The sequence below is a fragment of the Sapajus apella genome, unplaced genomic scaffold, assembly GCF_009761245.1.
Source record: "Sapajus apella isolate SASKATOON/1434 unplaced genomic scaffold, GSC_monkey_1.0 scaffold69, whole genome shotgun sequence".
Taxonomy (NCBI): domain Eukaryota; kingdom Metazoa; phylum Chordata; class Mammalia; order Primates; family Cebidae; genus Sapajus; species Sapajus apella.
In genome coordinates, this window is record NW_022437009.1 from 3,519,216 (window position 1) to 3,544,986 (window position 25,771).

General features: G+C 46.5%; 1 protein-coding gene across 4 annotated transcripts in view; it reads left to right on the forward strand.

The window, feature by feature from the left end:
- The window catches only part of IGSF3 (immunoglobulin superfamily member 3), a 94,246-nt gene that overhangs the window by 42,856 nt on the left and 25,619 nt on the right, over positions 1 to 25,771 (forward strand). For 2 of the 4 annotated variants that reach the window (XM_032249620.1, XM_032249621.1), the window contains exons 3-8: positions 9,758 to 10,135; positions 11,998 to 12,408; positions 16,849 to 17,238; positions 18,609 to 18,668; positions 21,140 to 21,541; positions 25,110 to 25,514. In XM_032249620.1, the coding sequence (XP_032105511.1) occupies positions 9,758 to 10,135; positions 11,998 to 12,408; positions 16,849 to 17,238; positions 18,609 to 18,668; positions 21,140 to 21,541; positions 25,110 to 25,514 (2,046 nt within the window). The remainder of the gene's footprint in view (positions 1 to 9,757; positions 10,136 to 11,997; positions 12,409 to 16,848; positions 17,239 to 18,608; positions 18,669 to 21,139; positions 21,542 to 25,109; positions 25,515 to 25,771) is intronic. The other 2 variants (XM_032249622.1, XM_032249623.1) reach the window with 2 other exon arrangements.

Genomic DNA, 25,771 nt, shown 5'->3' on the forward strand with positions numbered 1-25,771 from the left:
ACCACTGGGGATTCAGATAAAAGAAGAATGAAAGAATGATATTTTTGTCCTTGGATTTAAAACCAGGCCAGGCCCCCATCTCGTCATATTTGACTATGAATTTGGTCTGTCTGATTCTAGTCCTGCCCTCTGCTCTGTCCTCCACCTGCCACCAGAGTGATGATTCAAAAGCGTAAATCTGATCCGTCTTCTTACTTACCTCTGTTAGCCTCTTTCTCAACTTCCCCTGTCCCGGAGGAGGTGTTTGACTTTATTAATGTGTCTTTTGGTGCCCTTTTCCTCCTGGCACTGGTGTGCCCTCCAGTCATGTGACAGAAAGGACCTTGGCAAACTTCTCACTAATCCTGGAATGCACTGCAGTGTTTTCATGTGGCATATATTTCCCTTGCACTTTGGCACCCAGCTCAGATGCCACTACTTTCGTGAAGGCTTTTTCAATACTTTTACCTTCTGAGAGGGCTTAACCTTGCACTTTGCACCTCACTGATTTCGTATGCCATTATAATGATTAGATATGCATATTTATTTTAGGATCATCAGCTTAGGACAACTTGTCAGCTATGTCTTACTAATCTCTCCCTCACAGTTTCTGTCCTATTATCCATTATGTATAATAGGTACTGAAAAAAATGTTGATTGAAACCATAGCATATGTTCTAGTTACCTTTCTATGTAACAAATGTTTCCAAACCGCAGTGGCTTAGAACAATAATTTTGTTTTGCTCACAGAATCCATGGGTTGGGAATTTTGGGGAGTAGGGGTACAGCAGGCATGACTGGGACCTTCTCTGGGAAGTTCCAAGGCTGGGGGCAGTTCACAGTGGAGGCTCGTTCACACACGTGGCGGCAGGTGGAGCTGGCCGGCGATTGGGAGTTCTGCTGGTGCTCTGGATAGGAACACCTACCCAGGGCCTTTCCATGTGCCTTGGGCCCTCCCACAGCATGGCCTCAGGACCTTTGGCTTTCTTACTTGGTGGCTCAGGGTGCCCTGGCTGAAATGGAAGTTGCATCGCTTTTCATGACCTAGGCTTGGAAGTCACACAGTGTTGCAAACTTGCCCAGATCCAAAGAGAAGGGAATTATTCCAGCCTCCACCTCTTGATGGGAGTGTGGCATGGTCACATTGCAAAAGAGCATGTGGGAAGGAGATACTGTTACTGCTGCGTCTGGAGAATACAACCTGCCACAGCGTGTGGGAGAAATTAGTTCCACAGCTAGAGTTAGTATCACTGCTATTGCTGCTACTGCAACTGGTGGCTAAACATTTATTGAGCACTTATTAAATTTTAAATGTAGCAACTCATTTAATGCTTCCATAGCACTGCAAAGATTATACCACTTTACAGATAAGGAAACTGAAGTGCAGAGAGGCTAAGTAACCAGCCCAAGGTCTTATAGCTGCTGCCCATGCTGCAGGAAGTCAGTGAAGGGGGAGACCTAGGAATTCACTCTGATCTTTAGGTTTGCTGCTGGATTGTGGTAGTGCATTTACCACATGGGAGTTGATGGCTGTTTCAAGAGCCTTTTTTTTTTTTTTTTTTTTTTTTTGAGACAGGATGTTGCTCTATCACCCAGGGTGGAGTGCAGCAGCGCCATCATTGTTCACAGCAGCCTCAACCTCAAGGACTCAAGGGATCCTCAAAGGACTTGTTTTTATTTTTATTTTTTGAGATGGAGTCTTGCTCTGTTGCCCAGGCTGGAGTGCAATAGCACTATCTCTGCTTACTGCAACCTCCGCCTGCCAGGTTCAAACGATTCTCCTGCCTCGGCCTACCGAGTAGCTGGGACTACTGGTGCGTGCCACCATGCCAGGCTAATTTTTTAGGGACCGGGTTTCACCATATTGGCCAGGCTGGTCTCGAACTCCTGACTGCAAGTGGTCTACCTGCCTCGCCCTCCCAAAGTGCTGGGATTACAGGCGTGAACCACTGTGCCTGGCCTCAAGAAACATTTTTGATGAAAATACGGATTCAGATAAGGTCCTTGCGCCTGTGGTCTTGGGAAGCTGAACCTCGAGCTGTCCTGATTTTGTGGCTTCCCTTGTGCTGTCTGGACCTTGGCTAGACTGTCCCTTCATGGCAGTGACATTGACCTAGTGGGCTGGAGTGCAGGGGCATAATCTTGGCTTGCTGCAACCTCCATCTCCCAGGTTCAAGCAATTCTGCCTCAGCGTCCTGAGTAGCTGGGATTACAGGTGTGTGCCATCACACCTAGATAATTTTTGTGTTTTTAGTAGAGAGGAGAATTTCCCATGTTGGTTGGGCTGGTCTCAAACTCCTGACCTCAAGTGATCCGTCTGCCTTGGCCTCCCAAAGTGCTGGGATTACAGGCGTGAGCCACCGCACCCAGCCAGTGCAGGTGTCCTTAGCCAGCTTCATTTATTCCCTAACTCCTTGCCTCAGGTCCTGCATCTGTGAAGTGAGGTCACTAGGAGTATTTACCTCAGAGGACTGCTGTGAAGGTTAAAGGCGGTTATACCAGCAGAGTACTTCGCACAGTGTCAGTTACCTGCCTGGGGCTCAGTAAGTGCTGGCTGTCCTCATTGGAAAGGTTCGAGTGTTGTGTTTTCTTGTCATCTGATCTGGAAAGGGGTCAAACAAAGAATCTTTTAGCTCGTGCTGCTTCCTGTCCTTCTTTGGCTGAAGGCTGACTGGTGAGAATCCCCAGAAGTTGTCACCAATGAGCCTGTGGAAGTGGCCTTCCTGACTGCTTTCTCTCTGGAGCCTTTAAGTTCCAAGAAACACCTGTACAGCATGCTGTGACAGCTCAGCTCAGTGCCCATTTTAACTTGAGACTGCACAGATTCCCCATAATTTCTTTTAGGATCAGGTGGGCCAGAGGATCCACTCAGTGCTTTATGACTTCTCACTGATAATCACAGAGCACATTCAGTGTGAGCCATGGAATAAGAAAACTCTCAGTCACATTCTGTGTCGTGAGAAGGTTACTTAACCTCAAAGACCATTTCCTTGGCTGGTAATGTGGCTGTAATGCAGTCGACCCCATTCAGCTGTTGTGAGGATTAAGTGATGTGATGTATGCAGAGCAACTAGGGCAGTACCTAGAAAAGTACTACTCATCATGATCATTTATGTTCAGCTTAGAAACCATAGGGGATGATAGAGAAAAGGTATTGAGAAAAGTAGGAGAGGAGAAAATCACCCATATTCTCACCATTCAGTGACTCAGCCTAGTATCATCCATGTTTTGTTTGGTTGTTTTTCATGTGTAGGATTTTTTTTAAAACCAATTTTACTGCATATGCAGTTTTGCATTTTTAACCCAAACTTAATGTTCTTTTTAATGCTCTTGTACTTACAAAGATTTATCCTGTTTTTAGATTGATATCTCACATTGGCAGAAATGTGATGAAATTTTAAAATATTCATTTGGTCGCTTTCACAGTATTATTTGATCTCTACAGTCTCCTGTGAGATTGCTGCGTGGTGCACTGTATTATTTCCGTCTTATAGATGAATGATACTGGTGTGGCTGAGTTACATGCAGAATGAATTTTGATGATTGTTGAGGCCACACTGGAAGAGTAGATTAAAATGGTGAGGTAGATCCCTCTGACACTTTCACATGCTCGGTCGTGCATCTTGAACGTGTAAATTGGATCCTGTGCCTAAAGATATAGGTTCTTGAGCCAAGGCATATTTGAAAAATTGCATGAGAAGCTGGCTTTCCCAGGCACAGTGACCCCTCCCTGCTCACTAACTCCTGAATCATACCTCCTGCCCCTAGCCAGGTTTGTCTAGGACTTGAGCACAAAGAAAAAGTGGGAGCATCTTTGAACAAGAAATATGTTGAAAAACTAGTTAAGTGGTATCATGTATTTGCGTGATGGGCGATTTCAAAACTCAGTCTAGAAGGACGGGACCTTGCAGATTGACAATTGATTGTCTGATGCAATATTTCTTAATCTTTTTGGGTCTTGAATTCCTTTGAGAATCTTTTGAAATTTATGGACTCTTCCCAGACGAACACACTCATGTGTGTCACAGTTTTGCATTCAGTCTTAGGGCCTGCAGGTGTCTACATTAGTTATATATTGGTGTAAAATAAAAAGCCCCAAACTTAAGGCTTAAAGGAAAAAGGCTTAAAGGAACTGTTTATTATCTCAGTTTCTGTGGTTCAGAAGGTCAGTAACATCTTCACTGGGTACTTCTGACTTGGTGCCTCTCAGGAGGTTGCAGTTAAGATGTTGTCTGGGGGGCCAGGTGTGGTGGCTCATAGGGGTAATCCCTGCACTCTGGGAAACAAAGCTGGGAGGATTTCTCGAGCCCAGGAGTTTGAGAGGAGTCTGGGCAACCTAGTGAGACCCTATGTATTAGTCAGTCCTCATATTGCTTTAAAGAAATACATGAGACTGGGTAATTTATAAAGAAAAGAGGTTTAATTGTCTCACAGTTCCACAGGCTGTTCAGGAAGCATAATGCTGGCATCTGCTTGGCTTCTGGGGCGACTTCAGGAAAGTCATGGTGGAAGGCAAAGGGGAAGCAGGCACGTCTTACGTGGCCAAAGCAGGAGCAAGACAGAGACAGGGGAGGTGCCACACACCTTTAAACAGTTGGCTTTCAGATCCTGTGAGAACTCTCAGGAGAACAGCACCAAAGGGATGGTGCTAAATCATTCATGGAAGATCCACTGCTATGATCCAGCCACCTCCCACCAGGCCCCACGTCTAACATTGGGAATTATAATTGAACGTGGCATTTGTGTGGGTACACAGACCCAAACCATATAATCTCATCTCCCCCAAAAAAATAAAAAAGTTAGCCAGGCATGGCGGTGTGTGCCTATAGACCCAGATACTCAGGAGGCTGATGCGGGAGTATCACTTGAGCCTTGGCGGCCAAGGGTACAGTGAGCTATGATTGCACCACTGCGCTCCAGCCTGGGTGACAGAGTGAGACCCTGTCTCAACAACAACAGAAAGATGTCTGGGGTTGACATTATCTGAAGGCTTGACTGAGTTGACTGAGGTTGGAGGATCCACTTCCAAGGTAGAATCTATTTCCAGTCACGTGCTAGCAAGTTAGTGCTGGCTGTTGGCAGGCAGCCCCACGTGGTCCTCCCCATACAGCTGCTTTGATGTCCTCATAATATCGTGCTGTCTTTTTATGACCAAGCCCTGGAAGTCACGTCCCACCATTTCTGCATTTCCTACTGGTCACACAGGTCAGTCCTATTTAGTGCACAGGGCAAGGTCTGAGAGGGGAGCAGCGCAGACTCTCTCCTGGTGCACCATGCTCCCAGCACCCAGAAGCTCTCCTAACTCCATTATTTAGGGTTTTCATATGGGGTTTCATGACATGGGTCTGACTGATTTTATCACTGACCAATGTTGATTGAATCAGTCTGCAGTCCCCCTCTTGTCCCTGGAGGTCTAAGGGTGGGACGGGAAGCTCCAGCTCTAAGCGTGGCCAGCTCCTTTCTTGAAACTGCCTCAGCGTTCAGCTTCGGTCATCTTGTTAGCATCGACACTGGAATGGCCAAAAGGGGCTTCTTATAAATAACAAAAGGTAGTCCCATTGCTTAGGAAGTTACAAGGGGTTTAGGAGCTCAGTGCTGGGAACTGGGGACAAAGACCATATATATATATTTGGACAAACACCAAATATATATATATATTACTACAATAGTGAATACAGAAGAAGTTTTATATAGCAAACATGCATTATTTTTATTTTTGGCTAACATTTTTTTCTAGTCCTAAAACTGGTACATACTCATGGCAGAGGACTGGGACTGGGGGAGGAAGTAAAATATTAAGAAAAAGATAAAAATCACTTGCCATTCTATCACCTAGTATTTTTTTTCTAGTCCTTTTCATGCAGTTATGTATAACATTTTGATCTTTCTTTTTATATTAGAGAAATTATATTTGCTTGTCGCAGAGTAATCCAAAGAGTACAGAATGTCCAAAGTTGAAAACGTTATTTAAAAAAAAAAAAATTGATGCTTGCCTGGGAGGAGCCTTCTATTGTAGCTTGAGAGGGGAGATGGAGGGTCTGTGGAGTCAGAGGATGGGGAGATGGAGAGGCTGTGAGTCAGAGGATACCCTGGTCAGGGTTGGGGGCCTGTGTGTATTTGGAGACAGCTGAGGTCTGCACAGCAGGGGTATTGCCATTAGAAGGAAATGGGGAGGGGGTCTGTGGAAAGGGAATTAAATTGCCAAGAAGAAAACATTTGTTTTTATGTTGAGAAGCATTATTTTCAGGGGTCAGAAGCCCTTTGTGGGGCAGAGGGAAGGTAAGGAGTTATTTAATAAACAGGTGCAGCTGGATGTGTGTCGTTAAAGTGCAATCCAGTATTTATTTATTTGTGAGGGTTTTTTTATAACCTGCTTCCTGCCTAGACAAGTTGATTTGACCCTGCCGCCCTGGCTCATTCAGGCCACTTAACACTGTTTACCTTTGGGCGGGGAGGACATGCTGGGTCCCCTGGCTGAGTGATTTTGTAAGGTCTGTAAATAGGATGCATTCTGATTAAACTCATTATTGCACCACAATAGCCAGTATCTGAGGGGTTTCAGCTGTTTTCTTTTGCACTGGGAAAAACTAGAGGAGATTGAACCTTTCTTGAACCAGTGATTGGGTCTCTACAGAAGAGAGAAGCTTAAAGCTAGTGAGAGCCTTAAGATAATTTCATTTGAGCACTTGGCGGGCACCATGTAGGTAGATACACTTTAACAGTGCTTTGCTACACCTGATTTGAATCATCTAGGGAACTTTAAAAAAAAAAAAGTCTTAATTAATCCTAGGACCAGTTATGTCAGGTGGGGACCAGGCACTGTTATTTTTTTTAGAGCTCCCCAGGTGATTTCCGTGTAGGCCCAGGATTGAGAAGCAGTCCTTGAAGATGCTGGCACCCTGACCTGCCTCCAGCCTCTTTTGCAGGGATTGAATGGGAGCATTCTTTGCAGGGGTTGGATGGGGGCGTTCTTTGCAGGGGTTGGATGGGGGCAGTGGGCGTTGGTCGGAGTTGCTCTGTGGTCATAGAACACTGCAATTCAGATTAGACCCAACGTTACGAATGTAGTTAAATTTGTTTTCAAAGTGTTCTGTGTTTCAGGAATACTGCAAATATTTGATTCAAATGTTACTCTGTGTGTGTGTGTGTGTGTGTGTGTGTGTGTACAGTCATGTGTCACTTAATGATGGGGGTATGTTTTGAGAAATGTGTCATTGGGCAATTTCATCCTTGTGTGAACATCAGAGTATATTTCCACAAACCTAGATGGGATATATCTTTTCATTTATATATTTTCATATGGAAAATCAAATGTCCCAGCACCATTACTGAATATCAGTAATTTCCCCTACTTGATCTGCCATGCCAACATTAAGTGCCATATATTAGATTCCTATGTATGCTCCGTTTTACGGCTAGTGCTCGACTTACGACCACGGTCGGGACTACGCACCAGTCGTAACACAATTTGGTCGTAAGTTGAGTAGGCTATATGTACAGTTGACATGGTGTACGCGGAAATGGTAGTGCTGCCGGAAGCTGGTCCGCACTGTCGTACGCCCAGCTGGGCAACGTTTGCGCTGCCAGACGCGGAGCAGTCGTGGCTAGCGATTGTGGTCGTAAAGTTGAGTGGTCGTAAGTTGCATAGGTGGTAAGTCGATCAATACCTGTAATCTTACACGAACACTGTTGTACATGTGTTTCTTCATTGACTGAAATGTTATTCAGTGCATGATTGTACATGTAGTAAAAATGTTACACACCGTATTTTCACATACTGATATTACTAATGAATTGTCCTCATGGTGACTTTAAATATCATAATTAATGTCATCAACTGGAATATATCAAATAAATTCACATACCAGTTGTTCTGTTTATTTCCTCCCCCTGCCAATTTTTTATTTTTCCTGATGCTGCCGAAGCCAGTATGGGTTCTGTGTAAGATTTTGTTTGTGAGGAAAGGTTCTGCATGAATTAAAGTTTTGTAAGCCATGGGCCTTTCATAATGGTATGGGCTGTTTAGAGGTCTGTCGTCTTGCAGATTAGATCAGCTTACACTGAGCACAGTACCCCTTGAGCTGGGCTGAGAGCCGCACTCTACTAGTATTTGAGCTATCCTGGATATTTAAAAAAGCAGTCCTTGAAGTTGCTGGTGCGCCCTGACCTGCCTGCAGCCCTCTTTGCAGGGGATGGGTGGGGGCTGGTTGTAGTTGCTCTGTCATAGTGATAGCGCTGGTGAAGTGGATTCACCAGCTGGGTCCACTTCAGAGAGGCATACGCTGGGGCAGCCACCATTCCCATTTGTGGGGGAAAAGAGAAACTGTCACAAGAATGGGCCGCAGCTGTGGGTGGAGGTGGGTGGCCCGGTGATGGTGTCATTGTCAAGAGGCCATTGAAATGTCCTTAAGCAGTCATTGGCCAAATCCTGTCCTCTGCGGATCCGGAGCCAGAGGATGTCTTAGCCAGCAGCTCTTTATTGAGGACTGATTGCGGGCCAGGCTCTGTGCTAGGGGCTTTCCAGATGTTTTCTTATTAAATCTTTTCAATAATCCTATGAGGCATGCTTTATTATCCCCATCTTACAGATGAGAAAACTGAGGCTCGGTGAGGTTAAGTAGCTATCCAAGATTACAGTCAATAACTGACGAAGCCAGCATCGGAACCCATGCTAGTCCTCTCCAAAGCCTTCTTAGCAATCATTTGAGAGATGAGGAGATCAAGGTCTGGAGAAGAAGAGCAAGTTGTCTGAGATGACACAGCCAGCTCTCATTGGTGGCAAAGCTGCTGCTAGAACTCCCCTGCTCTTTTCACAAACTGCAGTGCGTGACTGCTGCCGAAGGGGAGAGGCAGGGTGTGCCCCTCCCGCTTTCTGAGTGGCTCAGGCACAATCAGGGCTGACTTGGCATGAAATGAGAAATTAAATGCACCATGCCACTTTAAGAAGAACATGGAGAAGGCAGACAGAAGTGACCTTGAAGAACAGTATCTCAGCCAGAAGGCAGGAGGTCAGTGGGGGAATCTGAGTGGGAAACTCAAGAGTGGCCTGACTGTCCTTGTCACAGGTTTGGCGGGGCACTGTCAGTTCCCTCCTTTGTTAGTTTGTGGGAATCTGGGCATCAGGGATCTGCTTCAGCTCTTCACATTTGTATTTGTGTGTGCTCAGCTTAAAACCATAGCAGGTGCAGGAGCTCAGTTCTGCCTCCATTTATGGACAGAAGAGAAACTAAGGAATGCTCCTTGGGGTGATGTCGGGGAGTAGCTACATGGGAAAATGGAGGGTGCAGCACCAGAAAAAAAGGTACTCCCAGGACTCCCTCCCACCGGTGCCTGGACCAAGGAAGAAGCATTTCATTTCAGCCAAATTTCTAGATGGTTGCTTTAATTTGTTTTCATCTCAATCTGTGCCAAGGATTCAACTTTTCCTGCTCATTTTATTAAAAACTTTATAAACAGCATTAATAAATAGATGTAAAACTGCCACATAAATGACAAACAGAGGGACTAAATGAAACTCCCAAGGGTCAGCTGTTGAATAAGTAACAAAACCACATCTTTTCGTGATCAGATTCCCACATATGCAAATTAGGGACAGTGCTTTACCACAGAGTATTTTAATTAATATTTATAAATCACAGAGCGCCTTTGGAAGGGCCAGTAAGCTATTTATATTATTATCATGTCACACACGTAACAAACCCTTTGGAGATTGCTGCCTGCTTTGCATTTTGGTCTGAGAAGTAAGTGAACATGTTGCGTGTGTTTCTCTTCCTCGTAGGTGTGGTGTCAGCACAGCGGCAGGTCACCGTTCAGGAGGGACCCTTGTACCGCACGGAGGGCTCTCACATCACTATCTGGTGCAATGTGAGTGGCTACCAGGGACCTTCTGAGCAGAATTTCCAGTGGTCCATTTACCTGCCTTCAGCCCCAGAGCGAGAGGTGCAGATCGTCAGCACCGTGGACTCTTCCTTCCCCTATGCCATCTACACCCAGCGAGTCCGCGGAGGGAAGATCTTCATAGAAAGAGTCCAGGGGAACTCGGCCCTATTGCATATCACAGATCTTCAGGCCCGGGATGCCGGGGAGTATGAATGCCACACACCCAACACTGATGACCGGTACTTTGGGAGTTACAGTGCGAAGATGAACCTAGTAGGTAAGGAGACGCTGTTTTCACATGGCCAGCGCCAGGCCTGACTCAGTTCTTTAGTAGTGGAATTTTGCTTTATGCCACACATTTGACTTTTTAAAAATCCCACAACTCCCCATATATTTTAGGGGTCAACAGCTAGCACAAGTAAACTAAATTTCTGCGTTCACTTGTAAATAATAGATGGTTGAGGCCGAAACTTTAAAAAAGTCTAATGCAGATGTGAAGACATTCATAAGTTAACTAACCCTTAACTGGTGAAAAGGGATATGAAAACATAAGGCAAGAACATTGTGGCTGATGATCTGAATGACAAGGAAGAGAAGACGTATGACATCAGTTGGAAGAGAGGAGAAACCTCTCGGGAAGATAGGCCTTTGGGCAGCTCTGAGACCCATGGGGTGCTGCTGAAGCAGGAAGCACATGTGGCTCCGAGTTCTTGCTCAGACCTCGTACATTGCAAGTCCTTTGGCTCCATGTGTGAGGAACTATGACCTGGCTGTCTCCCTTGTTGCTCCTTAATGCTGAAGGAGACATGAGGAAGAGGGAGGTGGGAGCTTCCGACGTGGGCGGCACTGGTCACCGTGTTTGCCAGTGTGAAAGGGCTGTTCTGTTTTTCTGCCTGTCTTCATTTCCAGTTTGTATTATCACAGCTCAGCAGTGGGTGTTGCTAATTCTTTTCTTAATACAAATACTATTATTTGTTTATTTTTCCTTTCTCTAACTAGTCTGGGTCCCAGCAGGCGACCTTTTTTTTTGGGACAGAGTTTTGCTCTTGTTGCGTAGGCTGGAGTGCAATGGTGTGATCTCAGCTCACCGCAGCGTCCCCTTCTCGGGTTCATGCGTTTCTCCTGCCTCAGCCTCTTGAGTAGGTGGGATTACAGGCGTGTGCCACCATGCCTGGCTAATTTTTGTATTTTTAGTAGAGACGGGGTTTCTCTATGTTGGTCAGGCTGGTCAGTCTCAAACTCCTGACCTCAGGTGATCCGTCTTCCTCAGCCTTCCAAAGTGTTGGGATTACAGGCATGAGCCACCACGCCCAGCTGTTCCCAGCAGGAGACCTTTAAGACCCAATCCTTGGGTGAGAACAGGGAGAAAACACATATTAGTTGTGACTAGGGTACTCTCATCAGACAGGGAGGTGGTGCTACTTAATCTCCAGAAAGAGGCAAGCAAGGATCTGGGTATGATTCTGGGGGATCACAGAGGAACTCTCCTCTTGCCTGGATCTCTCCAGACTGTGGCTTCCTTCCAGCGAGGACCTGTTTGATAGATGAATTATGTGAAAATTAAACCTACTAAAAATAGGGTATGATGATGATTTTCTCTACTAAAAACGGTTTTTAAAAACATAGTCTCTCCAGGGCTGCCTTGCTGAAGTAAGTTGCAGAAAGGGGGTGTGGGAAGGAGAGAAAGGGGGAAATAAGGATGTTGTCTAGAAAGGTAAAACTAAAAGTTCCAGGAGGCATTTCCATTTGAGGATCAGGCAGAAGTGAGGTTAAAGTATCTCAGAGCAGTGGTAGAATCAATAACAAATGTTATTTGACTTAAAAGACAATTGTTCAAAACAGTATTTTCAGGGAGTTCACTGATTATGTAATATGAAATACACCCCATGTTTTATCCAAGTGTTGTTAAAATACCAAACAGGTAAGTGTAAGTACCAAAATAATGCATTTCCAGATCCAAACAGAAAGCTCTTTCTGTCTATGTGCATTTGGGGCTGTCTGTGGCTTTGAATCAGTAGTTCAGGGATGGCTGTTAGGGACGCGGTGCAGTGATGCCTGCATGGAATGGGAGCTTAGCCCCTGGGAGTCTCAGATTCTGTGGCTTTGTGACTGCACTCTCAGGACATTTCTGTGTTGCAGTGATCCTAGACTCCCTGCAGACCACTGCCATGCCCCAGACTCTGCACAGAGTGGAGCAGGACCCGCTGGAGCTCACTTGTGAGGTGTCCTCAGAGACCGTTCAGCACAGCCACCTGTCTGTGGCCTGGCTCCGGCAGAAAGGTGGCGAGAAGCCCGTGGAGGTCATCTCCCTGAGCCGAGATTTCGTGCTTCAGTCCAGCAGCGAATATGCCCAGAGGCAGAGCCTGGGGGAGGTGCGTCTTGACAAGCTGGGGAGGACCACCTTCCGCCTCACCATCTTCCACCTGCAGCCTTCCGACCAGGGCGAGTTCTACTGCGAGGCCGCTGAGTGGATCCAGGATCCCGATGGGTCATGGTATGCTATGACCCGAAAGCGTTCCGAGGGAGCTGTGGTCAACGTCCAGCCAACTGGTCAGTGTCTCTGAGCCTCTTGTCCTGTCTTCTACCAGGTGGTGAAGGTTGTCAGATACTGGGAGGGTATGGAGACTCCTTCTTTGGGCACCTCTACCAGGGCAGCAGGTTTTCATGTGAAGTTAAAGCCAGTCTTGTATACAGCCAGAGGAAGCTGAGGGATGTGCGAGGAATGGGCGTTCTAGGACGTGAGTCACAGGTGGGTGTTGCAGATTGAATCCTGCTTAGAGACCTGTTATCTTTGACCTACAGGGTGTTTACATTTTCTTGAATTAGAAACCCTTTTTAAAAATTGGGAGTTTTTGGCCGGGCGCGGTGGCTCACGCCTGTAATCCCAGCACTTTGGGAGGCCGAGGCAGGTGGATCACGAGGTCAAGAGATCGAGACCATCCTGGTCAACATGGTGAAACCCTGTCTCTACTAAAAATACAAAAAATCCACTGGACCTGGTGGCGCATGCCTGTAATCCCAGCTACTCAGGAGGCTGAGGCAGGAGAATTGCGTGAACCCAAGAGGCGGAGGTTGCGGTGAGCTGAGATCGCGCCATTGCACTCCAGCCTGGGTAACAAGAGCGAAACTCCGTCTCAAAAAAAAAAAAAAAAATTGGGAGTTTTTTGAGAAACCATTTGTATCTTAAAACCCGGGGCTTTCATTCCCATTAGTCACAGTTGCTGCCCCATTTAATGACGTTGCCTTCCTCAGGTACCCATCTGGTTTCATTTCCAGAAGACATTTGAGATAATGAGACTTCCATCCAAGGTCTAACAGTATGAACTAGAGACATTTTGGCTTAAATTACTGTTTTTTTATCTAATAATATTCTTGGGTGAGATTTTGTAATTTCCAAAATACTTTATCACATATTACTTCACAGTCCCCCAGATGTTCTGTGAGGTGAGTAGGTAGTAGGACTCCCATTTTGCAAGTGAGGATGCTGAATGCAGATTACTTTATGTTGGGGCCGAGGAGGAGTCATAGGGCAAGTTAATGAGGCCAGTCTGAGAGTACCAGGTTCCACTGTAGATATTTTCTTGAGTGAAGACCTGGAAGGGTTCCTGAGGAGGTTACATGATTTCTTTTTTAATTTTTTTTTAATTTTTAAAAGAAATTAAGCCTACAGCACCTGGTAGTCCCAGGTGGTCTCCCATCCAAGTAGTAACCAGGCCTGACCCTGCTTAGCTTCCGAGATCAGACGAGATCGGGCGCGTTCGGGGGGTTCCATGATTTCTTTAGAGCTGAGGCAAAATGGTGGTGGCTCAGTCAGCGGAAACCCTTCCCGGCTCCTCTTGGTATCTCCTGTGGCCCCAGACTCTACTCCCCAGGCTCCTGAGCCCACCAGGCTCCAGGCCAGAGGTGACAGCTGTCGCTGGCTCTGGCTACCTCTGCTGGGCTGAGGGGCAGGCTCTCACGTGGGCCTTCAGCTCCCCCAGCTTTGGTGGGAGCGGTTGCTGTGCCATCACTGAGCTGCAGTGAGTGGCCTGAAAGCCTTTCCTTGTGTGGATGCTCACTTCTGGTGAGGGCTGTGGTGGATCTGCTGAGTGAGTGGAGGTGTAGCTTTTGGGATCGGAGCTGGGGAGTCTGAAGTCTCAGTACAAGTGGGGTCCCTCTTCAGGACCTGTCTCTTGGTCTCCCTGCCCCATTGGCTGCACTCACTTGTCTGGGTCTTTGCATACTTTCTCTGCCATTCTAGAGCAGTGCTTCAGACTCACCTAACAGTACACATTCTGGGGCCTCGTCCCAGAAGTCTTCAATCAGAGGCTCCTGGGATGGGACCTGGGAAGCTGGATTTCCAGCACGCTTCCCAGGTGATTCTTTTGTTATCTACATTCTTTCAAGCATAGCTTCTAGGGCAGAAGCAACTTTCTGGACATCATTTTAGTAAGTCATCTAATGGATGTGACAGCTTTTACCATAGGGGTTGGGTTCCTGCATGGGGAGAACTTTATCTGCTCTCTAGGACATTCAGGAGCTTCTGGATCTTTCAATATTAAGAAATCTATCCAAGGGGCTTTATTTTATGTGTATCCTTTCCCTTCCTGGATAGTTTTAAGATCAGCTTCAAAAGTTTGGGCCAAATTTTGAGTCTTAATGCATTTAAATTAGGTTGCATCAGTTAATCTTCTTTATTTTAATCTTACCAATTTGGAATTAGAACTTTTTGAATTTACCCTGAAAATGTATCTAGACTAAGCCAGCAAAGGGAAAACTGAGTGGAAAAAAAGGTTGATGACTTCACTCTCCATTCCTGTGCTGTTCAGGTTCAGCAGTTGCATCTCCAACTCTACCCTTTTCTTAGTTCATTTCAATAAACATGTAGTCCGTCTCCACAGCATTGAAGGTGTGATGGTGATAGGCATTAGGGGCTTCAAAGATGCCTAGCCCTTAGGCAGACCCGAGAACCAATGGCCAAGTAGAATGTGCTAAGTGCATTGACAGCATTTGTTTAGAGTGCTCTAGGAATACAGGAAATAGGAAGTGTTCTTGCACTTCCCATTTTCTCTGAATGTGAGGGTTGATAAGACAAATCCAGGAAAACCATTAACTTTTGTGACTTGAACTGAGTGTGGAAGCTTGAGGAGTCAGCAGGAGGAGAAGCATAAAAGTACAGAAGTAAAAGTGTTTGGTATATTTGGCAAGCAGAAAGAAGTCAAGTCTGATTAGATGTTGTGTTCCGGATGTGCGTGATGAGAGGAAAGGCAGCCGGAAGCCCCAAATGCTGTGATGTAGAGCTGGGGCTTGACTCTGTGGGCCAAGAGATTTGAAGTGTTTTTGGAACCCTGGGCGCCCCTCAGAGGTGCCTAGGAGGTTAGCCATGGGTGTATGGGGCGTTCATGTGCAAGTGAGCGTGCCCAGGAGTACAGGAGAAGGCATGTGAGGGCCTGGGTGGGCCCCCCTTGCTTCACCCGAGTGTTTTCTGTGTTGGGCATCAAAAGATTTTGTATGAATAAAAAGTCCTCTTCCTTTGCCCCCTTCTTAATAAGCAGAATCCTTGTCTGCTTGAAGAATGCCGGGGATGGGGATGAATGGGTAAGGTCTTGAAGATAATGGGAAATGGCAGTCTAGGGAAGGCAGGCAAGGTTAGAGCTAATGAATCTACGTGGAATTCAAACATCTCTGCCATGGGATTTTCCCCCTCAGTGTTCTTTTTAGAGGAACAGATCTAGAACTGGGCAGTGGTCACAGCTCCAGTCTCTAACCCTTAACTCCGTTTTCTTCCCCCTGACTTCTGCCCTGGGTGTCTATGAGATAAGATAGCTGCCTCATGAGATTACCAGCCACTGCACACCAGTACATAGGTTGTAGTGCTGCTGTTAGTGGTGGCGAGTCTGTCTGTGATCACCCCCTCACACCTGGTTAAACACCCAGCTCAACAAAAATCAGCCGGATGTGGTGGCTGCCCAAGAGGCTGAGGTGGGAGGATGGCTGGAGCCCGGGAAGTCGAGGCTGCGGTGAGCCGTGATGATGCCACTATGCTCCAACCTGGGCGACAGAGAGAGACCTTGTCGCAATAAATAAGTAAATAAATAAAAATTTTAAAATAAATAAATACAAATTGAAAAAAACACCTAGCTCTCCGGAGGCTGCTTGGGTTTAGTGATCATTTCAGAGGATGTCTGGCTTTCAGCGAAAGTAGGTACTTTCCCACTAAAGTACCTACTAAGTACTTACTAAGTGGGAAAGTACCTACCAAGGTTTAACCAGGCGTGAGAGTACTTAGTAGGTACTTTCCCACTAAAGTAGGTACTTTCCTCCTAAAGTAAAAGTACTTAGTAGGTACTTTAGTGGGGAAGTACCTACTTCCCCTGAAATTTACCGGAAGACTCGATCTGACAGGTAGTACACTAGTGAACAGACATTAGCTTTCACTTTTTCTATGTGATTCTGTTAGGGTTTGTCTTACCCATGTCTTGTTTGTAGTATTCACATGGTGGGTAGAGAGGGAATTGTAATATAGTCATCTTTGAGCATTTGTTAGGCCACTCTGTAATTTTTTTTTGCACAGACCTCAGTGGGGTCAGTTTTACAATATCTGCTAAAAGTATTTATAATGCTGTTGCTTAAATGGAGTTCTGAGTGCATATATCAAAGCGAGGTCTTTGTGATCTACCATTTGAGTGATATTGCTAGCTCTTCACTGACCTGGGGGGCTCATCTAAGACGTCTAAAACGTCGGACTGAGGCCCCTTGGTCCTAACTGAGGTAACAAGTTGTTTCGACTGTCTGGGCTGAACTCGTTTTGAATTCTCTCTGTGATATCCAGGGGTTTCTCTGGACCTCAGATGACCTGGGTCTGAGCTGGATTTTCCTCTCAAGATCAGCGCTGTGGTCCTCCCCGCAGTTGGTATTGTAAAGAGGAAGGGTAGTGGGAATGTGCTGAGGTGGTTTAGCTGGCGGGGGCCCTCATTCATCCAGGATGTGTCTCTCTCCTTGTTCTCCCAGACAAAGAATTCACTGTTCGGCTGGAAACAGAGAAGCGGCTGCACACAGTGGGTGAGCCAGTGGAGTTCAGATGCATCCTGGAGGCTCAGAATGTTCCCGACCGCTACTTTGCTGTCTCCTGGGCCTTCAACAGCTCGCTCATTGCCACCATGGGCCCTAACGCCGTGCCTGTCCTCAACAGCGAATTCGCCCACCGGGAAGCCAGGGGACAGCTTAAGGTGGCCAAAGAGAGCGACAATGTCTTTGTGCTGAAGATCTACCACCTCCGCCAGGAAGACAGCGGGAAATACAACTGCCGGGTGACTGAGCGAGAGAAAACCGTGACCGGGGAATTCATTGACAAGGAGAGCAAGCGTCCCAAGAACATCCCCATCATAGTCTTCCCCCTCAGTAAGTAGAGAGACGTGCTGCTTTCTTCTCCTGCGGTTCAGCATCACTTCGGGGAGGTAGGGGGAGAAAGAACGGCGTGGTGAGGGTGAGGGGAGGGCAGGTGGAACCCTCGAGGTTAGTGCAAGGCTGGAAGAAAAACCACTGGGCCTCTCTTCCCTGTGTAGCCCACCTGCCTACAGGTAGCAGGCTCCCCATAGCAGAGGATCAGGATCAGGGGCTTGTTGGCAGGCGGGGGCTGGGCATAGGCCTATCCGAGTGCTAGCAGCCCCGAGCATACGCAAGCAGAGCCAGCTCAGCTTGGAGGGAAACCAGGAATCCCAGAAGGCTGTTTGCTCCTGTGTGGAAATCAAGTCCCAGAAGAAGTGGGTAGATGCCTGCCTTGAAGTCTTACTTAAGGAGAGTTGGTCTTTTATGGGAGGATTTTAAATCATAAAGTGCATTATTAAGGATTTGCCATCTGGGTTTTTCAGGTATAAAGTCTGGCATTTCCCTAAGTGGCTATTCCCTGTTGAAATTGCGTTTCTAAGTCAGTGGATGGGACCTCTCACGTCTTCCTGGAACATAGCCTTTTAAGCTTAGCTGATTTCTGAGGCTGCCTCTGGGCCCCTGGCCTCCATGGAGGCTGGCGTTGTGTGGGTGGGTAGTAGCCATTGCTAGGGATTCCAGAAACTACCAGTGTTTGCTTGTGCTGTGTTTAAACATTCATAGTATCAAGATATTCTTCTTAATCCCATTCTCTCATACTTCTGTTTTTAGTAAAGAGAATAAAAACTTAACAATGCTCTGATTTTAAACAAGTGGTAAAGTTTTGAGACTAACCTTTAACCTTTTCTCAGCTGCTCAAACTATTCTTCTTCTGAGCCTTGTAATAATTTCCTTTACATTTTTATTTATATGTTTCAATATGTAAAATGTTTCTCTTCAAGCACGAAGTAAAAAGTAGCCACAGGGGTCGTCTTGTCCTCCTGCCACTCCTTTCTTCTTTTCTCATCAACTGGATTATTTTCTTTTACCCTTACTATTATTTTGCTAAAACCATACACACCCCTAATTACCTTGAAATTCTTTTGTTTCTTAGCCTTTCCCTGCAATGCCTGGCATGGTGCTTTGCATAGAGTAGGTGCTTGCTGAATACTGTACAATTGAAATTATTGAATTGAATGCCTACTCTCTTTACTATTTTCCTGTCAGTCTGTGCTTGCCTTAACCACGGACTCTCTTAAATCTGCAACTAATTCCTCATTGTTTTCTAAGGATCAAGTGAAGGGCAGCCACGCTGTTTACTTCCTATAATTTTTGTACTAAGATTTCCCCCAACCCCTTCCAAGAACTTGTTTGATGATCTGTGGCCTGCTATATTGCTTTTCCAGCAGATAACTGGGTAGTTAAAGTCCCCCAGCACCACCAGATCCTGTCCCAAGGCCACTTGGGTAAGTCTACCAAAGAACAACAATAATCACATCGGGAATGGTGATAATGCCTTGGATTTTAATGGCGCTTTCCCTCCTAAGAGACCAAAGTGCTTCTGCGTATATCATCTCCTTCTCCGCTTCCACCTCTCAAATCCTTGTAGAGGCCAATATGATATCCATCTAATGAATGAAGAAATCAGAGCACCTCTCAGGAAGTGACAGAGCTGATTGTTCAGTTAGTGGTTGAGCTTGCATTGCACTAGGAAATGTCTGCTTCTAACTTCAAACCCACCACCCTGCACTTAGCCTGTGCTACACCATCAGCCTCCTGATTTGAAATTTCATTTGTGAAGGTGTACTCAGATTCTCATCAGTTCTGTCCTAGTTTTCACTTAATCCAGAGAGTTTAAAATTGTCAGCTGCCTTTTCTCAGTCCTGGAAACCCTTGTAAATAGTCTTAGTGGGCAGTGAGGCACCAGGTCTGTAGTTCTGTAGTTGCCTTTGCCTCCGCTGCTGTAATAAAATAGCTTTTCTTCATGTAGCCCCACATTCTAACTGTGTGGGTTTTCCAGGCTTGCTGAAGCAACAGAGCACCACATAGTAGCCCTTACAATAAATGAGCCAGGACTTGCATAAGTGTCCACGGGGATGACAGTAGGGGATGGGAGTGATGTCCTGCAAGTCATTCTTCTGCTTAAGATAAGCAAAAGGATTTTCTCCCCCTATGCCGAAGTTGCCCTTTTAATCCCTTATTTTGAATTGATAAAAGTGGGATGAGTCTTTAATCTAAAGAGGAATATTGTTGTTCTTAATGATGATGAAAAATAATTACCTCCTCTAATCCTCTCAATGTCATGCCCTAAGAAGTAGGCACTATTAGTATCTCCATTTTGCACATAAGAAAAATGGAGCTTTGGTAGGTTAAGGAAGAACCACAGAATTACAGAGTTAGGAAGTCTCCAAATCAATCCTCTTAACCGCTAGTGCTATAGATGGTGACCGTTCAGGAGCCTGATCATCTCTGTGAAGCGTCCTGGTATGAATCCTTGAGGAGGTTGCTCTCCTGGGAAAATTGCTATTCCCTGCCCATCCAGACCTTTTATTTTTCGAATAAAACAAGCAAATCTAGAATGGGTAGCAGCCATCCTCATTATAATAAGAGCTGCATGCTGGGGCTCAGTGCTCGTCTTTGTTTCTGCCTGTTGGGGAAATAAAGGAGAGAAAAGATTTGATTCAAATGCATTGTTATGTGTGTGTGTGTGTTTTCTCTTGGTAATTGGGTATGCCCCCTAAAATCTGGGATTCGATTTAATTAATTGGTTTAAAATTATTGCATGTATTTCATGTGGGTGGTGCGTGAAAAATTGGAGCCAAATTAGTTGCTTTGTGTTCTTTAATACTTATGAGCCTTTTGAACTCAATGTAGATAATTATACAAAATACTATATGCATAATTAAGATGTATTAGGCTACCTATGATGTTTATAAAAACAAAGAGTTATGTGAAATAGTAAAATGAATGATGATCATGATGATCAGTTTTTGAAAGCCTACTATGTGTTAGGTGAATCTATATGCGTCATCTCACATACTTTTTAATATTTAAAGAATTCTACAGTTAAAGGTAGCTCTCTACCTGTCTTACAGAAAAAGAGGTGGAGGCATGTCCAGTTTAAATAATTCGACTGAGTGAATTCAGATAGCTAAGTGAGCAGCAGAGGCTAGACGAGGCAGGGAAGGGAGTGAAATCCTTATCCCAAACTTTGATTGGCAGAATGTTTCTAGGCAGAGAGCAAAGGAGCCCCAGGGCTGACTGGCCAGGCGGGAGAGTGGTGCTGATGAGCTGTTGGCTTTGCTTTATTCCTCTGTGTTAATGAAAGAATGAAAGCCCGCTCCTCACACACTGTGCGAAATCAGACCATCTGTGCTCCGTTATTGCCCACACTTAAGCACACGTAATCGTCCAGATATTTCCTGTTGCTTTTTTTTTTTTCTATTTCCTAAATTGCCCTGAAGGACTCAAATGGCACATTATGGATGTTCAGCCTTTATTTGATTGCTCTAGTACCGGATGGTAGGAAGAGTGAAGTGAAGTAGGATTTTGGAGTTACTCGTCTTGCTGAAAATTCAACTTGAAACACTCTGAACTCCAGCTGAATAGATTGTCCAATAAATTGTTTTATGCGCTAAACATCATGCCACCATGTTGTATTTCTTAGGTTCTTATTCAGTCTCAGGTCTTAGAACCTCATTATCCCACTCCTCTGCACACAGCAAAGAACATCCTAGATTATCAGATCCAAAATCACAGGGAGCAATGCCCAGAACCAGCCGGGGCTTGCAGCACCAAGTGTCAGAGTGTTTTTACCCTCTGAGGCTCACCATACCTGAATATGATTCCATTTGCACCACTCCTCCTGTTTCCTCTGTGGGGAGGGCGCCGTGGAGACCATAAAGCCTCCAGTGTGTTTCTCTCTCCCTCTTCCCAGAGAGCAGCATCTCCGTGGAGGTGGCCAGCAATGCCAGCGTCATCCTTGAGGGCGAGGACCTGCACTTCTCCTGCAGCGTCCGCACGGCAGGCAGGCCGCAGGGTCGCTTCTCTGTCATCTGGCAGCTTGTGGACAGGCAGAACCGCCGCAGCAATATCATGTGGCTGGACCGGGATGGCACCATGCAGCCAGGCTCGTCCTACTGGGAGCGCAGCAGCTTTGGGGGCGTCCAGATGGAGCAGGTGCAGCCCAACTCATTCAGCCTGGGCATCTTCAACAGCAGGAAGGAGGACGAGGGCCAGTATGAATGTCACGTGACTGAATGGGTGCGGGCAGTGGACGGCGAGTGGCAGATTGTCGGGGAGCGCCGGGCCAGCACTCTCATCTCCATCACAGCTCTCGGTGAGTGAGCGGTGGGACTGGCAGAGGGATTGCCATGGAGACTGCTTCGGTGTCAGACACCTTATCCTGACTTCTATCAGCCAGAGCTCTAGCAGGACACTGTGGCCAGTCTTTCACATATAGCGAGTTTAAAGTACTTTCCTTTATGTCTATTTTGTTTCTTAGAAGGGTTTAATTAATTAAGGTGTTGCCAGCAGGGTTGAAGGGACCCACAGTGGATGATGGGGCTCCGGGGGGATAGCACTAGCTGGGAGCTGTGACAACTCCTAGTCTGGCTGGCAGGGAGTGGTATCTGAATTATGTCCAGGTTAGTGATTGAAGTGGTGGCCCCAGGTGAGGGAACGTGGCCACTGCCAGCCTGGCCTTGAAGAGAGAGAGCACAGTGGCGGAGCACTGTGTGACATGTCTCCTGCCCTGCTGCCCAGGGGCCAGCCTTCCTGAAAGTGAGCAGGGAAGGATGCAAAATCACCTATTGTCATTTATTTAGCATTTGCTATGTTCCTGGCTGAGCCTTAACACTTAAGCTGGGTTGTCCCATTGAATCCTTACCCAGCCAAGTGACAGACACTTTCATTTTATGAGGAAACTGAGACTGAGGAGACACATTAAATACTTTGCCTAAGGCTACAAGTTTTTATCTACTCCCGATGGGGCCCCTGCCTAACAAAGCTATTTCCTCATTAGCGTGAAATGAAAAGATACCTTGACATTTGCTGAAACCAAAGATTAGATTTGCTTCTCACAGGGTAGTTAAAGAGGCTTCTATCAACATTTATCTGCCTGATATAATCAGTGTATTAAATTTTCAGCCACCAGTCTGTGACTTTGCTGGGAAAGAAACTTGTCATGCCAGGTCTTCCTCTTTATCAGGGGACATCGGTTGTCCTCGGCAACGTTGTGTCCCACTCGCTGCGACTGTGTCACCACCTTCTTTTTGCAGGTAGGGATAGTGGTGCTTTTGGATGATCCCAGGAAAGATGGCAGTCCGGAACAGTTTTTGTCCCTAACAGAGTCCTCCATTTTCTTACCCTTCTGAAATTAGATTTACAGTTATTCTCTAAAGCTTAATCCTAAAGATTGACCTGCTTTTTGCAGTAATCATACAGCTCAGATTTCTGTCTTAGAAACTTCCTCCAGCGATTGAGTTTCCTGATCAGCCCAGGCCCTGTGTCCATACTCAGCACTTGTGTGGAGCCAATGAGATGGAACTTGGGGGGCAACTTTTGGATGTCCAGTACTGGTAGTTTTTTGTTATTTTGTTTTTTACCATCCTGGAAGGTTAGGAATATCCGAGGAATGATTAGAATTAGTGAGGATTGTTTCTAGAAGTAATTTGTGGTTTCACGTTATCCCGAGTTTTTTCATACACACCATATGTCTGGTGGTTCTCACAGCCAAGGGCACTGAGGAGCTCTGCCCTGGGATCCTGGGGCCAATACTGTTCATCTGATCTCTACCACCGAGATACCTCTGACTGGAGCCATAATCAGGTGGCCTAAAGGACTGAACAAGGAAGAATGGGAGGGCATTCTAAAGTAACTAAGGTTGTCTTTTCAGTCTAAAGTTAACAATGACACACATGAATTTTCTTATCAGTGTAATTAGATGTGGGTCCCAAATGCACAATGAGCCATTATGATGTTAGAGCAGCCCAGGTGCTCTGTGACCATGACATGTGCCCGTCTCAGGCCTAGACAGAGTCATTTGCTTGGAGAAGCTCTCTTTCCGTCAGGTGTGAGACCAGGAGCACTTGGTGTGGGTCCTGTCCCTGAGGTTCTGTCCCATACCCTGTCATGCAACACGTCCTACACATAGGTGCAGTGACCGTCATAGCCACTTCATGTTTAAGGATGGGCCTCCGTATCGTAAACTTTTTTTAAAGGGTATATAGAGATAGCTTATCTCTATAAATCCAAAGTGAAGGTTCAGAGTTTTCAGCAAATTGAACCTACTGTTTGCCAACCTAACTTCCCCATAGAAAGCCAATAGATTCATCCTGCGGCCCGTCTTTCACATGCAGAGTTTAAAGTACTTTGCTTTATTGCTATTTTATTTTATTTTTGAGAAGGAGTCTTGCTCTGTCACCAGGCTAGAATGCATTGGCGCGATCTTGGCTCACTGCAACCTCCGCCACCTCGGTTCAAGCAATTCTCCTGCCTCAGCCTCCCAGGTAGCTGGGACTACAGGCACGTGCCACCATGCCCAGCTAATTTTTGTATTTTTAGTAGAGACCAGGTTTCACCATGTTGGCCAGGGTGGTCTCCATCTCTTGACCTCGTGATCCACCTGCCTTGGCCTCCCAAAGTGCTGGGATTACAGGAGTGTGCCACCATGCCCAGCCCTCTATTTTATTTTTCAACAAAATACATATTTAATAAAATATAGTATATCTCATGTGCTGGGTACTATTTGAAGCATTTTACAAACACTGACTTATTTAATCTTCACAGGGACCCATTTTACAGATGGGAAAACAGAGGCAGAGAGAAGTTAAGTAACTTGTTTAATGTCACTCAGCTAGGAAGTATCAAAGTCTTGGCTGCTGGCTCCAGAGTCTAGACCTTTAACCACTATGTCATGCTTTCCATGGGTAAAGCAACCTAAAAAGGCCCCTGGAGTCACTTACAGGTGGATTTGGAGGCTAACCCTGTCATTGACTTACTAGATGCTTGATATTGGGCAATGTAACCTCTCTCTGCATCAGTTTTTACATCTCTAGGAAGAGATGATAAGCCTGCCTGTTCTACAGGGTTGCCTGGGGGATTCGGTGAGGCGTGATGTGAGCAAAGCAGCTGCCACCATGCTTGCACCTAGATAGGGCTCAATAAATACTGGCCGCTGTTAGCTTTGTGATTATGATCAATGTATGAATATTAAACAGTATTTCCTGGCTGAAGGAACTCTGAGGTACTCATATTGAGGAGTCCGTATTAGGGCTCAGCAGTGCTGCCCATCCAGTAAGGAATATTGAGAGGCTACAGCCCCTGAGAATGCGGAACTCTGCATTTAGGACAGCTGTTCCCATGCCGCTGGAGGTCCCCACCTGCTCTGCCCTCGGATTTCATGAGGGACGTGGGAAAGGGACTGGAGGTCTACTCCATCTGCTCCTCCTCTTGGCACCAGTGCATTAGGGGACCAGGAAAAGACGTGTTGGGGCTGTGTGGTTGTGTTTACCTCCGATGCAATGTAGGACTTTGGGGCTTTCTTTTCCTGTTTTCTCATGGAATGTCAAGATTTCTAGGAGTGACCCTGCCTCCATGCAATCAGTCCCTGAGAGGACTGTGGTGTCTAATTCTGGGGGAGGAGCAAATCTACGGGGGGATCTCATTGGGAAGGGTTGGGCTAGTGCTGCTCAGGAGGAATTGGTGGGCCTCTCTGTGGAGCCTGGTAAACTGTTGGACTGGGCCTCAGCATGACACTAAAAGCAACACTAGCCTGAGTGCTCAAAAGGGGCCCCGAGACCTTCTGCTCCGCGCTGCTTGCTTTGCCAGCTGCCCATCGCTGATGTCATACTGCCCAGAGAAAGCCACATGCCTCCTCTGGTTGAATCTCTCTGCTCTGTCTCCAGAAATGGGCTTTGCAGTCACAGCCATCTCTCGGACACCAGGGGTGACCTACAGCGACTCCTTTGACTTACAGTGCATCATCAAACCCCACTATCCTGCCCGGGTCCCCGTGTCGGTGACGTGGCGGTTCCAGCCAGTGGGCACGGTGGAGTTCCATGACCTGGTGACCTTCACCCGGGATGGAGGGGTCCAGTGGGGGGACAGGTCCTCCAGCTTCCGAACCCGAACTGCCATCGAGAAGGCCGAGTCCAGCAACAACGTCCGTCTAAGCATCAGCCGAGCCAGTGACACGGAAGCAGGCAAGTACCAGTGTGTGGCGGAGCTGTGGCGGAAGAACTACAACAACACCTGGACACGGCTGGCGGAGAGGACCTCCAACCTACTGGAGATCAGGGTGCTGCAGCCAGGTGAGTGCTGCGGACCGGCGGGCTGTGTGCTCACGCCGTCTGCGGAGGCGTGCAAGGTGTGCGTGGAGCCCTTAGCATCACTCCCCCTTTCCCAGCTCTTCGTTTACAGGCGTTTCAGATCAATAGGAGGTTTTACGAATCATGCAGTGGACCCTTGTATCCCCTTCCCTCGATAGCCAGTTGTTGTCTTACAGCACTTGTTTTCTTCCTCTGTGTGTGTTTTTGTTGTTTTTGAGCCACTGGAGGGAATGCTGTGG